Here is a 16537-nt window from a genome sequence, read left to right on the forward strand (position 1 = left end):
ACACCCTTGCCCTGCCACATTAAACTTACTGCAGTTGCTGTTTGCTGTTAGGATGTAGTAACCAGCACAAGTAGAAGGTTGGAAGCAGCGTGCTCCTTGCTGCTTTCCAGCCTGGAGAGCAGCCACAGCCTTTCTGTGCAGATGCACTGCAAGACGTGCACTTGCAGGAAACATTTGGTTTGCTGTGTGCATGCTGATGACCTAACTGCAAGGCAGGCTGATTTGCCTTACAGAAAACAGTTGTTTCTTGTCACTGAGGTGATTTAATCTCTTCCTCAGTTGTTGCTTTCCTTGGGGTATTTTTGGTATTCATTTGGTAAGTTGTTTCAAATATGCAGCCAATCTTAGCCTATTAAATCTGAATAATTCATAAAATAACCAAATACTCCTAATCAGCCATTAAAAGGAAGTGCTGTGTAGTCTATAAACTTTCTGTTCTTGTTTAGTCTTCCTGACTGCTTTTAGTTGCAAAGAAAACCATTCAAACTGACATAAAATAACCATCAGATGATTGGAAAAAGGATAGGTAAAAATGAGCCTCAGAAATAACCTTCAGAGGATTGTTTTATGTTCACCTGATGCATCATATCTCTGCTCTCTCTAGATATATATTTCTGAGCACTATCAGTTTAATTTTCTCTGAATAAAAACTCATCTTGGATTCATATTTCGGCCAAACAAGCTGTTGTTTCTGTACACTGCAGTTATTACAATTGTATTGGCTAGACAGCATTCCTGAACACCAGAATGCCTGCTTAGAATGGCAACGATTTAAATGTTGTCTGATGACCTATTTTATTTTCTACATTGTTTCTCACTAACAATTGACTTCAAAATTCAGGTGAAGAATGTTCTTTTGTTTTGTCCAACAGGGCTGATGGGGTGATGAGAACGATGAGCACAGAAAAACTCCTAAAAACTGTACCAATTATACAAAATCAAATGGATGCACTTCTCGACTTCAATGTAAGTTTAGCAATATATGCATGTCTAATGTATACTACTGACTTTGTGCAAACCTGCACAGGCTTGTAAAATAGGTCAAGATTAAAGGTTTTGAACGTGCTTCCATGTTATCTGCACAGCTTAAAGAGCACTAAGTGTTTTCTTCATTGGTATATTTCCAAGAAATCAGAAGAAAACAAGTATTTGCCCACTGGAGAGAATGTGTTGTGCTAAGTTAGTGTTTGTTGTGTATTCTTACTATGTAAGATTTGTTTGTTCATTTAAAAGTTGGTTATTTCTGCCCTCTGTCTTCTAGTTAGTTAACATTAGTTAACAAAAATGTGTGCCAAAATGATTTGATTTGATCCTGTGTTGATGTGCTATGCTGCTACTTTCCATTAATAGCCTGTGAAATGAATGGAAAGCATGCCTTGGGATAGAGAATTGGAGTTCAACTAGAAGTTTTCCAATAAGGGATCAATCTGGTTAAATTAACTTTGTTCTCTGATCTTCCTAGGTCAATAGCAATGAACTTACAAACGGTGTAATTAATGCTGCCTTCATGCTCCTCTTCAAAGATGCCATTAGACTGTTTGCGGCATATAACGAAGGGATTATTAACCTCTTAGGTAAATGTAACTGTTTTCTGCAACATTAAGCTCTGGGGAGGATGCTCAGTAAACAATTACAAAGAGCTGTAATTCTGACAAGTTGAAATAGTCTTATTGTGAAACATCAAAATAAATTTGAACTGGAAATAACACCAATATTTCCAAGTCTTTTTCTGTCCAATTGCATTTTCCATTGCACAGGGATGGGTAAACTTGTGAAAGTGAAGCCAAGTCATGATTTTCTTCACTTGCACTGCTTTATTGTGGCTTTATTGTTTCTTTCTTTATTGTTGTCTCATTGAAGTGCTTGCAAACCTGAATCATGGTATCGATGAGCTTTTTTTCCTTTAAGAGACAAGATCAGGTTTTGTTTCTTTTCAAGTGGAATAAGCTATGGTCAGTTTCAAATTTGCAGTCACACCTTCTGTGATTGCTTTGCTGTTGAAATTTGAATATTGCTTGGTTTTAATGATTGGTTGGTTTCTGTTTCTAGAGCATATCTTCTGGTTTAAGGGGAATTGCAAATTCAGGGTTCAGGCCCTTTCACTTGCACACACTGGAGATGCAGGGGAGCCTAAATTTGAAAGTAATCTGTTAGTTTGCTTGGTTTGCTTGTATTCTGTGATTGGAGCAAGCTGCCTGATTGCTGGTATTATCCTGTGCTTGCAAAATGGAAAGCAAAACCCAGAATTACTCAGTAAAGGACAGTCTGAAGCCCTTGTCTACTTCTCTTCTCTCAGTAAGAATTAGCATGCAGTTGCTTTCATTCACATTTGGAGTGAAGCTTAATACAGAAACAGATCTTGAAGGTGCTAATTCAAGGAGAGTGGGACCCTAGTGGGACCCTCGTGCTTTCAGTTTTGTAATCAATTGCACCTCGTTGTAGACAACATCATAATGAGGCATCAGTCTGGCAGAAAACATCCAAATCTTGCCTGATATATGGCCACTGGAACAGAGTAGATGTCTGACTGCCAGATTGTAAAATTGCCTTATTTCAGCCAAGATGATGAATTTACATTGCTTTGGGTGACCTGTTTTTAAATTTGATTGTCCTCTTCAGGGTGGTTATGCTTTTGTGAGCTCTAGTACCTGCAAGGTAAGGTGTTTGCATGCATGTGAGCAGTAGCTTGTGCTCGATGGAGCTTCTGTCACTTGGTGCAAGTTAGGCATAGTGACCTCTGCAGTTAACATAATCAAACACATCTGCAGGCTGTTTTCAGTTTGTCTTGGTTTATATGCTTTGACTTCTCATATCCTTTGCAGAATTCTTGGTTTCTTATTTAATGCAAGTATTCTCACTCTTTGTAGAAAAATACTTTGATATGAAAAAGAACCAGTGCAAAGAAGGCCTTGACATATATAAGAAGTTCCTCACTAGAATGACACGGATCTCAGAGTTCCTTAAAGTTGCAGAGGTAAATGTCAGTTAGCCAATATTTAAGTCAATATATAAGCCAATATCATGCCTAGTATTTGGAATAGCTTATAAAAGTGCTCATTTTCTCATAAAGCAGATATTCTTTCCTTCCAGCCTAATTGCAGTTCCATCAAGGGCCACCTCAGCAGCCTCTACCCTGGTGATTAGTTCATTTGAGGGCTGTATTGAAAACCTGAGTGCAAAATAATTACTGTTTTATCTGATGGAGATATATAAATATGCATTGTAAAATGTCCTCAGCTACCTAATGATTGTGAGCTTTCTTTGAAGAATAGCTTTGTTTTGAAGGGAGCCACATCATGGTAATTTGCTGCTTCCTATGATTCTAGCTATATTCTAGTTGGAAACCTGCAATTCTGCCATAGGTTTTAGATGAAATAACCACTCACAAGAAATTGAAGGAAGTGAATGAACATGGGAGTGTTCTTTTAAAGATGTCTTAGCTACAGGTGTGTTTTCAGGGGGAAAAGTAGTTACTTTGCAAAATATTGTATTGTGCTTCTTTTTCACTGTAGTTACTCTGTTGTGTTCTCGTTTCTGAAGCATTGCTGAATTGATATAGTAATAGTATAGAATTCCTTAGCTGAAATATGCTTCTGTTCTTATTTTGCTTTGCTTAATTATTCATTTATCTCTTAATCAAGCCATAAAGCTTGGCTCAGGGTCTGTCTTGACACAGTATCTCTATCAGAGATGCTATCTTCAGTTCAGTGTATTAATCTTTCTATCGTAACAATATATCCCGTGGCAGAATATCTTAAGTTTGATCTGCATTTCAGAAAACAGCTGCTTCACAGAACTTTGAAGGTACTTTGTTTCAGCAAATACATGCTCTGGATCAGTAGGTCTGAGAGACAGCCATAAAAATGGTGGGATAGGCAAATGTCTCTAGCCTTAGAACTCTGAAACACTTGATTCTTACTGTTTCATTTTAAGGCAGTATCTGTTAAAATCTGTAACATAATCTGTAACATGCCTACTTCAAATATGTATACATTTAAGAGAAGGATTTGTTATAACCAACTATTGTAGAGCTCAGATTTAAAATGTATATGGACAGCTTTGTGCCTTTTACATCGTGTTAATGCTGTTTGATTTTTAAGCATCTCTGCCTTTAACAAAAGCAAACCGATTCATTTTGCTCGTTTGCTTTATTACAGCAAGTTGGAATTGACAGAGGAGACATACCAGATCTCTCACAGGTAGATAAATCTATTGTGCTTGCCAGTACATGTCTGTCTGGGGTTGCATAAGCAGAAGAACTTGGCATTATGGTTTGATACTTATGCTTTTTATATGTGTGCTGTCACCAAGTTATTTCCAAGTTTGTGATTAAATCCAAACCCTGTCAGAGCCTGGCTTTTATATGCAGTGATCTATTGTTAAATATTCTAGATAATTTCTGTCATAGTCTGAGTTTTAAGACAACCTTGTATCTATTGTGCTTGAAGACATAATTAATATCTGTGAGTTAACATAATGAAGCTTCTACATGATGTTAGGAAGCTGTGGTTTTCAGCAAGCTTGCTTTTGGTTAAATGCTTACTTAAATCATTGTGAAGGCTTGCAGAGTGTGTACACAGAAATTACTTTAGGTACTATTTCCTTTAGTGCCTCTTGAAATACTGACTGCTTCCGATTGTCTGCTTGCTGCTTCCCAGCTGTTGATTTTAACATCTCTTGACATATTTCAATACCTACTGGTGAGTCATTATGGCAGAGTAATGTAGTGAGGAGAGTACATCACCTGGTATTTTAAGTAATTAAATATGTGCAGGATGCCAAGATGTGGTATAAGTACCCTGAGCCATTGTACCAGTCACCCTACAGTTGCATTCTCTCAAAGTCTTTTAACTACTGATTTTCTTCACCTTAGAGTCTTCAAATCTGTTCCTGAATGTCTCTCTTTGCAGGCACCGAGTAGCCTTCTTGATGCTTTGGAACAACATTTAGCTTCTCTAGAAGGGAAGAAAATCAAAGATTGCACAGCTGCAATCAGGTGCTTATGCCCTTGCCCTTTTAAACATTGATTTGAATGTTAAATCCATTATAAACTAAGGTTTTGTTTAGGCTATATTGAAGATATTGCTGTATCTTTTGCTGAGTAGCTTCTCCCAGGTCAACAGAACTAGAATCTGAGGAACTGCAATCACTTGCTGTGCAATCCATCATGTAATAGTTATACTCTTAACATCTAATCTTAAAGTTTTGAGGAGAAACTAAATTCCTTGTCCGTTTGCTGCCTGCAAATGTTGATTTTATGTTAATAATTACACTCTGTAAGGAATGGCTCATTTAGACTCTTAATATCTTAACTTTAATCCCTTTTCTGTTAAGAGCAAGAAAATGCTTCCAGAAGTCCTTACATTAAGAATGGATTTTTAAAGCAATTGGGGATTAAAGCCACAGTGCATATGGTAAAAGGTATTCACTGATTTTGAGGGCTTGCTGAAGCATAAAGTGCAATCTAAAGGAGCCCTCTAGGCAACTTCATTGTTTGCATTTTAAAAAGCTTAATATAGGGGGGAAGTCCTGCAAAATTAAAAAGCATTTCATTAATGCATGTTCAAACAGTAAGGCAGTGATACTTTATATGTTCTCTTTATAGCAGTGACAATATTAGGGGTTAGCCCCATTTTGTCAGCTACTTGTCAGAATCTTTGCTTCCTTTTGTAAGATTTAGTTTGTTTTAAGAGTTCTTTCAGATCTTTTTGCACACTCTTAAACATGATGATGGATTGCAAACTTTTCCTCTGGGATATGCTAGGTGTATGGATAGTCCCTTAACTAAACCTGTTTGAATTAGCAACAGTTTGAATTAGAGCCCACATTATCGGATATTCTCATGTGTCTATAAATAATGCCATTTTAGGCAAACAGGAAAAGAGCAAAGGCCTCAAACATGATTCTGTGATGCAGTTTGGAGGGGAAATATTTAAGGAGGAAAATCCCCAATCCAGTGTAAAAGAGCAGATAGCATGATTTCTAGGCATTTTCATTTTGCAGTTCATATACTGTATCTTATTTAAACTTACCACATCGTATTGTACATCTAAGATATAACTGATGTCATAAGGAGTTAAGGAGGAGACTGGGTGGATGCCAGCGAGGAGTTCTCTAGGTGTTCCTGTCATGTGTCACCTATTAACAGCCAGCTTTTCTCCTGTCCAATTACTTTAGGGCTATCACCCTTTTCGATGCAGTGTCTTCCCTTGCAAACACGGACCTGTTCCTGACAAAAGTAGATGAAAGGGAAAAAACAAGCTGCATTAGAGGAAGAACAGGCTCGCTTAAAAGCTTTAAAGGTAAGCTTACAGAGTTTTCAATTGAAAATGCTTTACCTGTGTTCTTGTTGATAGCTTGATGGGATTCTTAAAGGAGCAAAGGATAAAAACAGAGTTGTTAATACTGAATATGTACTGTTGGCAAGTGTTGGAAGTACAATCTTACATGCTTACAGTTTGTGGCAGGGGGTGTTGCTGAAATTGTTTCTGAAGGATTGGTGGCACCACTGACTCTTGCAATTATAAGTAGCTGACACTAGTGCATGGGGTAAATAAAAAGCTTTACTCACCTCCAAAGTCAGATACACAAATGCTGTTTGTGGATTTCTTATACCAACTCACTTTCCCAACAGGAGCAACGTCTAAAAGAACTTGCAAAGAAACCTCATACCTTTTTAACAACTGCAGCTTCTCCTGTGTCGACTGCAGCAGGAAGCGTAATGACTACACCAGCCATTGATGTTTTTTCTACCCCTAGCTCTTCCAACAGGTAGGCTTAATGGTGTTGCTTCACCATGGGTTGCACTGCAGTTAGTGGTCCCTCTGTATTTCTGCTGTAGAATGTACATTGGTTGAGTATAGATACATTAGTGATGTGGTATCTTACAGTGTTGAACCTTATACCTTCATTTGGAAAAAGCCAAATGGAAGTTCAGTTTGGGAGATTGAAAAAGATGATACTGAATTTCATGTTGCAGTTCTAGATCTTTGAAAATAGAGCAATAACAAATGTTCGTGGTAGGTATGTTCGTGCTAAGGAAAGCCTGAAACAGGGTTTGAAAGAAGAGAAGCAGGTTTTGCAGTCTTAAGTTCTATCTGGGACATCTCTGTCTGCAAGGACTTGCAAAGATAGTGCAAGAGGGCTCGCTGTATGCTAATCCTCATCTTTTACTAGCAGGAGCTGTTGATGTGAGTAAGGGTGTGATCTTCATTGTGTAAAGTACCTGTCAAATCAAGCACTTGCAGAAGGTACAGTGCTTTTATCAGTATAGAAGGAAATAGTTCTCTGAAGGCATATTTTTGGTTTGAGTGTGATCTTAAACCTGAATAGTTGCTTAGTTGCCCTGTTAGAGCTCACATGAAAAACTGTTGTTCTTTTAAAGTAGTCAACGCTGTGACAGCCTTCTTTCCCTATTACAAAGCCACTGTAGGAAATTACTTGACACCAGTACATAGAAGATAGCTGAATCACATATAAGGAGCTAGAGAATCTGTCAGTGTTAGTAACTGAAAGACTTCCTTGGAAAAAGATATTCTTTCAAATTGCTTTTTAGAGGCCAGAAATCCTTGAAATGGGTGTATGCTTTGAACTAGTAACTTGAATATCTGATCTTGCTTCTTAAGAGGTCTGAAACATGGAAACATCTGATAAAGCTTCTTCAAACAGCCAGAAATGCTACATAGTGAAGACAAGAGTGTTTTCTTCTGAAAGAACAAATGCTAGTTTGTCTTCCTGTTTGAATTCAGTTGCTGGCAGTATGACTGCTATGAGCAAAGAGCAGATTTTATAGCAGGAGCTGCCACGCAGGGGATATGCTGGGTCATGAGTTCAATTGCTTGCTATTAGACACAGTGTGTCCAGTTAATCCCTATTATTAACTTGAACAAGCTTTACCTTGAAAATGATCTTGGTTCTGCTGCTGATGTTACAGGGCTGTGCCAGACCATGCTGCTTTTTACTAGAAGCAGTAGTGGCAAAATGCAGTTTGAATCACTGTGGAAATGAAATAGTAAAAACTGGATGATACAAGTGATTGGGTCAACAAGAGAATATAGAGAGGCTGAGGATGTCACTACTAGCCTTTAAGCCCTCGTGCCAATCTCATTTTCAGTGATGCTTGGATGCCACAGTAACTTATCTCCTGTACACACTAGCAGCTTTATGTGCACATTTTGGTTCATTTTGTGTGATGAAAAGTTCTGGTTGAACACCAGTCCTCATTTTTATACATTTTTGTTTTATCCAAGACAAATCCAAAGTATGAAATTAACTTGCTGAAAGAGAATGAATTTTACTGTTCCTGTTTGGCTTTTGAAGCCATTACAGCAGTTGTATAAAGACTTCACTCTTCATTTCCATGTGATGTTTTTAGGTCTCAGTTTGGTTTTGAATAGCCTAAAATGTGCATCTAAAGAGTTGTCACTCACATGACTGCGTGATCAAGTGTTTCAAGGTTTCTTTCATTCTGCCTTTCCCAAAGTTCCTTAGTAAATGTAAGCCAGTTTATCAACACTGGTTGATAGTGGAAAGATGGGGGTTGTGGAATTTAGGTGTAACATTTGGTAGTGCAGCACATTAAGAGTTCATTCTCAGTCTGCCTTAGTCGTAGTGCAGGGCTTTCATGAGGTTACTTATAAGTTGCTGAAGGTTGCTGAATGTAACATGCTCTAGCCCTGTTGTTGGACTGAGAGGAAGATGCGAAGATTGGTTGTCTTTCTGTCTTAGACTCCTTTGACAAAATTCAATTTGCATAACATAGAACTTTAGTGGCTTTATTAACAGTTTTCTACAGAAGTGAAAATAGGAAATCCACCAGACTTTCTGATTTTGGGCTTAGCTTAAAGTTTATTTTGTGACAACCGCTTTGTGATAAAGCTTTCCTCACCATTGACAGTCACTAGCGTTTGCCTTGTATTGAAAACTGTAGTAGTTCAAACAGTTGTATTTATCTTTGTAGCACTTCAAAGCTGCCAAATGATCTGCTTGATTTGCAGCCAACTTTTCAACCATCTGTACATCCTGTATCTGCTGCTCCACAAGTAGGAACTACCTGGGGAGGTAAGAGCTCTGAATCTGGTTAAGGTTCCAATTACTATGGCCATGTTCCTGTAACTGTTTGCCCTAGTCTGTGAGCTGTTTCTTAAAGACAGAGACCTTGCAAAGACAAGCTACAAGTGGATGAAGGAAGCAGAAAAAGTGAAATCTGGGCATGGATTAAACTAATGCAGCATCTGGTGATTACAGAGAATATGAATATGAGAGCTCTTAGTAGCAAAGTTACTTTAATTGTTGACCAGCTCTGTATTCATGAGTCATATAGCAAGGTGCAGAACCTTAGCTGTGAGAAGTCGGTTCTGTGAGGTCTGCCACATACCCCATGTTTCACACACGAGAACTTGAATGTGGAATTTTCTAATACACATTTTAAACTCTGTCTAATGTTCAGTCAAATTTGCAGTGAAAATAAGCATGATACGGAGGAGGCCTGATAGGAAGCAGTTGACAGCTATGCATAGAAGGAAAGAAAAGCTGGAGTTAGTTATTGAAAACAAAGCAAAGCCCCTCTTTACAAAGTCTGTGCTGTATTTCACCTACAAAGACAAATTAGCACAAAGCTGTGTTTGGATGTCTAGAAGAGACAAAATTTATATGGAACTCTTTGCTCTCAACACCCAAATTATTGTTGTGCTCAGTTGCTAGGATGGACTGAGATATTAGATTATCATATTGATACATGCAAGTCTTTTAACCCAGGAGGTAAGCAAGAGCATTCTAGAGAGTCATGTTACTTCAGATTAGTTTGAGTGTTAGTGCATTTAGTCATTTACTGAAAGCTGGTTTTCTCTTTGCTGCTTTGCAGTGTTCCAGAACACTTCTGATCTAGGTAACATTGCCTGCTTGCACCATTGGTTATACAGGTGGAAGATTAAAAATCCCTTGTGAAGATGTTTCTTTTTACTTTTCCACATAAATAACACTTAATAAAATAGTCAACTTGTGAACTCTGGGCCTCTTTCTAGGTTATGTTTCTTTATGAATCTGATGCTTGCAAAAATGCTTTATTCTATGATGTGAGAAATTAGGAGTTGCTTCAAGAAGTTTTGTGGGCATCAGAATGATCCTGTTTGGAAATTTAACTTCACTGTTCCTTGTTCTGAACTATAGCTTTCCCTAAACATCTTTCCAGTTATCTAATATAGCTTCATAATAAGCAGTGTATGTATTCTACTTTCCTATTTACTTTTTGGTGTGTGTACTCTGTGTTTTGTGTATCTTCTTGCATTTGTTTGTAGGGAAATAACACACAATTTTGAGTGATGGAGGCAACACTAATACAAGTGGGAGCTTCAGAATAAATCAAGTAGTTTACTTGTCCTTTAGTTTTGCTGAGCAGAGCATCTTTTGAGAGATGCAGTGAGGAGCATATTGAGTTATGCATACAAATCTCAGTGCTTAATAGGCTTTGATTTTAGAAATGGAGAAAAATGTCTTGGCTCATCTTGTTTGCTTTCTGGGAAACATCTTCTGTTTCACCTTCTATTTGTTTCATGGCTGAGAGATAAAAGGAGAATCTTCCTCTCAAAGGTCACATAACAATGTAGTGTTTCTTTATGAACATGAGTCTGAAGGTCTGTGTTGGTTCAGTGTTGTGTGACTCCTGGTAAAAGTCTTCAGCAAGAGTCAATGATCCATCTGCTTACTATTGGCACATACCTAAATAATTCTAAGATCTCATTAACTGTGAAGAATCTGCTGAAATTTTAGGCTAAAACTTCTGGAATCACCATTTTTGTGTTGTTTTCATCAACCCAAAACCAAATCTCTTCAGCCTTGTGGACATGACCACTCACTTCACACAGGTGAGGTAGATGAGAAGTGCTTTCCACATTTTATAGATGAGGAAATCTGAGTGGTTAACTGACTTGTCTGAAGTCCCACAGTAAGTCAGTGGCAGAGCCAAGAATGGAACCTGAACTGTTTCCAGTCCTGTGCTCTACCCAATGCCCAGCACCCCTCTCTTAGGTAATTTTCTGACATGATGATGTTTGTATTTGGTGTATACAGTGACTTTGAGAACAGAACATCACACCAGCTACCACTGGCAACGGACTAAAATCAGTTACTGTTAAACACTATGCAGCATCTCTAAGGTGTGTTATAAAAGGGTAAACTGTTCCAAAAACATTGTATTTGCCTTTTGCCTTGTGCTTCTAAAGCTGTTAAAGCTCACAAGGGTAAAAAGTCCCAGAGAATGTGTTCTGTAATTGTATGTTTTCACTTTACTTTTCTCAAACTGTAAGAGATGCCACTAAAAAGCCTTTGTCATTGTTCTCTCAGGTAAAATACTTGTGGTGGGATAACTTAAAGGTCAAGGTTTGCAAAATTCAAATTACTCTTTTAAATTCACCTGAATTATTAATGCCTGATCATAGCCTGAAGGTGCAGAGCAATTCCATTGACACCAGCAGCTGCCATGTGCATTCAAGGATGAAATTGGGCTTTAGAAACATTGAGGTGCTGCTGTAAGGAGAGACAGCGATTTTTGGAATATGAATAAACAAGGATATAAATTACCCAAACCCAGTGAATTTTCAGTTACCGTTTTCATAGCATTGGCAAGTTTAAGGCTTGGCCAAGATTGAAGATGCTGAATGAGAGTCACAATTGGGGAGATGAGCAAAGAGTCTGAGAACGGATGACATTTCTGAGATGATCTTGATAATGTGAAGTTGTACTGCATTGTCTTACTAGTCAAAACACATGGAACTCCATACATAACCTTGGATTTGTGAGCAGAAGTAGTAATTTTCCTGTTGAGTGCATGTGTGAAATAATTCCTCTGGACAGTAGTTTCAAACAAATCTAGTTAAACCTTTTGTTCTTCTTGGCTTCTTTTATATTATTATATCTGAGCTGTTTATTGGGGTTGTTTGGAGACCATTCAAGCTGTGTCTGCTATATTTGCCAGCTATCAGTTAGTACTTAAACTTCAGAAGGAAAACCAATGTATTGGTTCATTATCATGGTCTGATTAGTATTGTTATTTCCACACTACTTGTTTGGATCCTTTCCAATTACAAAGAGAACTGGGAGAATCAGAAGAATGTGAAGCAGCAACAGAAAAAGCAAGCAGGAGCTGATGAAAGGATAATCTGGCCTGGTTGATTGTCAGATCTGTTCATTCTACAGCTTCGAGAACAGCATTCAAAGTAGACACTGGTTTTAACCAGTGATTTCAGAAGCAAGGACTCGGTTTTAGGTGACTGGTTGATTGGAATGCTCATGAGTGCATTAAGTGGTAGCATTACCATCTAAAACATATGACAGCAATACAAAACTTTGTATTGTCTCTTACAGATATTATATATGCTTATTCCACTTATCAGTGTTGCACACTGTCTTTTTTGCAGACTGAATGATTTAGAAGAAGGCCTTTTAAGGTACTTTGCTCATTCTTACAATGGAGCCAAGCAATCTGGGAGAAAAGTCAGGGCTTACTAAGGTATCTTGAGCTTGCAGAAAATCAAAGAGAGTGTTAACCCTGCAAAGCATAATGCAGTCCTGGTCTGAAAATTTCATTTTCTTTAGCACTTGCATATACCTAAAGCTGAATTTTATCAAGCAGATTCAGTGGGATTCAGAGCTACGAATCGGGAGGTCAGATTCAGGGAAAGAAAATAACTCTCCTGTGAGGATGGTGAGGCACCTGAGAAGCTGTGGCTGCCCCATCCCTGGCAGTGTTCAAGGCCAGGTTGGAGGGGCCTTAGAGCACCCTGCTCTAGTGGAAGGTGACCCTGCCCATGGCAGGGGGTTGGAACTGGATGAGCTTTAAGGTCCCATCCAACTCAAACCATCATCTTGCTGATGTCACTAGTGAGTTCTCAGGTTTTCCATCAGGGATTTGTGTGCTTTAATGCCAGACAGCTAAACCACAGCTCCTATCAGTGGGTATTGTAGCTGCCTTTGTATCCTGTTTAACTGTTGGATTCTGGAGTACAGGAACATTTTAGCTTGGCATCTGTATCCATCCTCAGGAAAACTTGTAACTCGTGTATGCCTTGGGATGTGGCTTGCTTAGATCTGTGTTTTCTTCATCCCCCACTATGGTCCAACAGGTTTTCATTAAGGAACATTTTCCTCATCACTGATCACAGGATTTTGCCTCCTTTTATATCCACAACAAGCTTGCTGCTTGGTGATGCCCCAGATAGTAAGGAAAGTGCTTCAGTCCTGCATGCTACCTTGGCATATTCATAGCTCTTGAAGATGTTGCAGTGCCCAGTAACAACAACAGCAAAGTCTGTAAACACAGTTTAAAGGAAGAGAAAATGCAGCTCTGTTGGTTTTGTTTGTTCAGGTTTTAAAGCTATCCTCAGCATGGTATTGCATCGAATCCTTGCTTTGCACCTGGGTTTCTGTTAAGCTGAGAAGCAGTCTCTCCTCCAGAGAATTCATTGTAAGTGTCAGAGTATGACTTAGTGAACCAAAAAGTGAGTGTATTTCAAGAGGAATAACATACTAATTTCCAGTACAAAACACACTCGGGAAGAAGCACAACGTCCAAGACCAAGGTGATATGAATTAGAAAGCAAAAAAGGAAATGTGTAACTAATACCTGTAGTATTTTTCTTGAGCACAGAACAGATAATTCTGGACACCTTGAAAATGAAACTAGGTCATCCCAAGGGTTGGGGTGTCAGGAAACAGCTATACTTCCTAGACTCCTCATAACTCTGATTCTTCTATACCTAGGAAGCAGCATGTAACTAAATTCATCTCCCTTTTCTTCTTTCTCTTGCTCTCTGGAATTGAACAGATCCTTTTTCTGCTACTGTTGATAGTGTTGATGATGCCATTCCAAACCTAAATCCTTTCCTTACAAAAACTAATGATGCTGCTCATCTGTCTGTGTCTTCTGAGGTATCTACTTTCACCAGTAGGACACCCACACATGAAATGTTTGTTGGTAAAGTACCATTTTAAACTAATTTCCTATTTCCTAAAACAAACTAACATTATTTCAGTTTCTAAAGTATATTGGTGGGGCCTTTCAGAAACTGAAAGCTGGTCATTTGGGGCTGATTTTGTGCTATGATTTAGTAACTGTGCCACAAAAATGGGGTTAAAATCCTTGCTTGGCTGCCTAAATGGGATTCTACCTGATGTAAAGGAGCTTGGTTCTAGTTAAAGCAGCTGTTTGACTGTGGTTCTATGCATAGGAGTTTTGAGGTAAAATACATGCCTGAGAATGAAAAGAAAATGCTGCTACTTTGTTCCTTAGGTTGAAATGTTGCTTTTGGGCTTTTTAACATAGGAGCTTAATCTGATGGTTTTGGAAGTGGATGTTTCCCCCCCAGTCATGTTGACATTAACAAAACCGATAAAGCCATGAACATTCTGGTGCATGGTCTCCTCAAACCCTGGACCTACAAGGCAATAAACTAATGATTCACCTCTTTAAACCTGTTGAAATCTTCCTTTGGAGGTGGTTCAACGTGGCTGTTGTATAAGAAATCCTCCTAACATTTCTGCTGGTACAGCTGCATAGTGATTTGATTCCTTTTCAATATGAAGAATTAAATAGGCTTTCACAGACTGAAAATAAATTACTTACATGTCAGTTCTGTTCTTTAGCAAAGCTGCGTCTAAAGGTAAATGTGCAGCACCACAGGCTGGCTTTTTGCTGGTTGAACCCCACTAGACTTGATCACAGAAGAATCTAGACTCTTATAACAAAGAGATCTTTATCTGCTCTGCTCTGCTCTGATGAGACCCCACTTGAAGTACCTGAAGCATCCAGCTCTGGAGTCCTTAGTACAGGAAAGGTGTGAACATGTCAGAGAGAAGGGCCACAGAAATGAGCTGGGGGCTGGAGCACGTCTTCTGTGAAGAGGGACTGAGAGTTAGGGTTGTGCAGCCTAGAGAAAAGAAGCTGCTGCAGGCACCTTACTGTGGCCTTTCAGTTCTTAAAAGGGGCCTATAAAATAGATGGGGAGAGACTTTTTAGCAAGGCCTGTTGCAATAGGACAAGAGGTGATGGTTTTAAATTAGAAGAGAGGAGATTCAGGCTGGATGTGAGGAAAATGTTCTTTACAATGAGGGTGGTAAAACACTGGCACAGGTTGCTCAGAGAGGAGGTGGATGCACCATACCTAGAGGCATTCAAGGCTAGGCTGGGCAGCCTGATGTAGCTGAAGATGTCCCTGCTTGTTGCAGCAGGGTTGGATTGGATGAGCTTTGAGGATCCCTTCCAACCCAAACTGTTCTATGATCTCTGGTACTTGTTAGCAGAGATAAACCAAAGGCTCTCTTTAGAGACATTCATGCCTTCTATGTTTTGTCACCGTAGTGAACACATTCCCTAGCTTGTGTTAGGTTAGGGAAAAGAGAAAACAAGCAAGATCAAGCACAAGAACTGTTGTTGTGAGCTTCTCTACACAATTCCCAGGGAGGTTTAGTTGGCTGAGGCAGCAGTATAAGAACTATAAAGTGGTACTACTGTGTAATAAACTGTCAGTTACATTCAAGAGGCTAATATAGAATGATCATTTGAAATACAGCTGGGTTTAGTAAGGTTGTTGTTCAGTTAGATCAGTTTCCGCTCCATAATTTGTTCTGCAGTCATACAAAAGGTTGGGAATAGGCAGCCTGGAGGGATTTTGTGGCACTCGCTGGGTTTTGTAGTGTTCAACACATGGGAGCCCTGAAGTCACTGGAGATGGATGGCATTGGTACATTGCATTCCCTTCCGATGTCTCATTCTCTGAAGATACACCTAGAACCAAAGTGTGATCTCCTGATGGACACACGTGTGATATATAGCTGCAGGTTTAGCTATAGCACAAACAAGGTGCTGCAACAAAGTGAATGTGGATTTAAAATAACTCTTTCTGGTTCTTTAGATCATTACAATCCGTTTACTCAACTAAATCCCTTTGTGGCAACCAAATATGAATCTACTATTGGGCTGTGTCCTTATACTTCAGGTATAAGAAAAATGCCTTGAAGCTTTTACACTCATTCCTTTCATGGATGTAAAAGATGGCATTTGCTTTAAAAGAAAGGTATTTATCCTAATACAGCTGTAACTTTGAAACCATGCTTTCCCCTTTTGTGTTATAGATAAATGTAAATCTGTTTCTCACTGTACATGTGATGTGTATTGATTTCATTCCATTGGTTCTATGTTATCAGTGTTTATGTGGATGTAATAGACTGACCTGAAATTAGTTTTTTGAATAGCAGATGAACAGTGTATCTTGCTTCTCTTTCTGTAACTCTTCCCTCTTCTCCTTTCCTGGCTTTCTCTCTTGTGTGATATGCCTTATCAGACTCTTTTTGTGGTCCTCAAGCTTACCCTAATGCTTCTCATTTCCGCAATGAGCCTTCTTCTGTAGCTGGTCTATTTGGAGGTAGGTAATGGGGTACAGCCTTTCCACAAACACAGGAGTTTGGATGTGTTGTGTGCCTAGAACTAGTAGGCATGTTATTGGCTACAGAAGTGCATTATAGCGGCTCCAGCTTTCATTCGTGT

General features: G+C 38.9%; 1 protein-coding gene across 1 annotated transcript in view; it reads left to right on the forward strand.

Moving 5' to 3' along the window:
* PICALM (phosphatidylinositol binding clathrin assembly protein) overlaps positions 1-16537 on the forward strand; it is a 74484-nt gene that overhangs the window by 37582 nt on the left and 20365 nt on the right. Inside the window, 9 exon segments of the mRNA XM_034073209.1 lie at positions 873-966; positions 1463-1574; positions 2868-2974; positions 4158-4199; positions 4911-4996; positions 6178-6253; positions 6255-6302; positions 6635-6771; positions 8960-9060. Of these exon segments, the coding sequence (XP_033929100.1) occupies positions 873-966; positions 1463-1574; positions 2868-2974; positions 4158-4199; positions 4911-4996; positions 6178-6253; positions 6255-6302; positions 6635-6771; positions 8960-9060 (803 nt within the window).

This window comes from Melopsittacus undulatus, chromosome 2, assembly GCF_012275295.1.
Source record: "Melopsittacus undulatus isolate bMelUnd1 chromosome 2, bMelUnd1.mat.Z, whole genome shotgun sequence".
In the NCBI taxonomy this organism is placed as follows: Eukaryota; Metazoa; Chordata; class Aves; order Psittaciformes; family Psittaculidae; genus Melopsittacus; species Melopsittacus undulatus.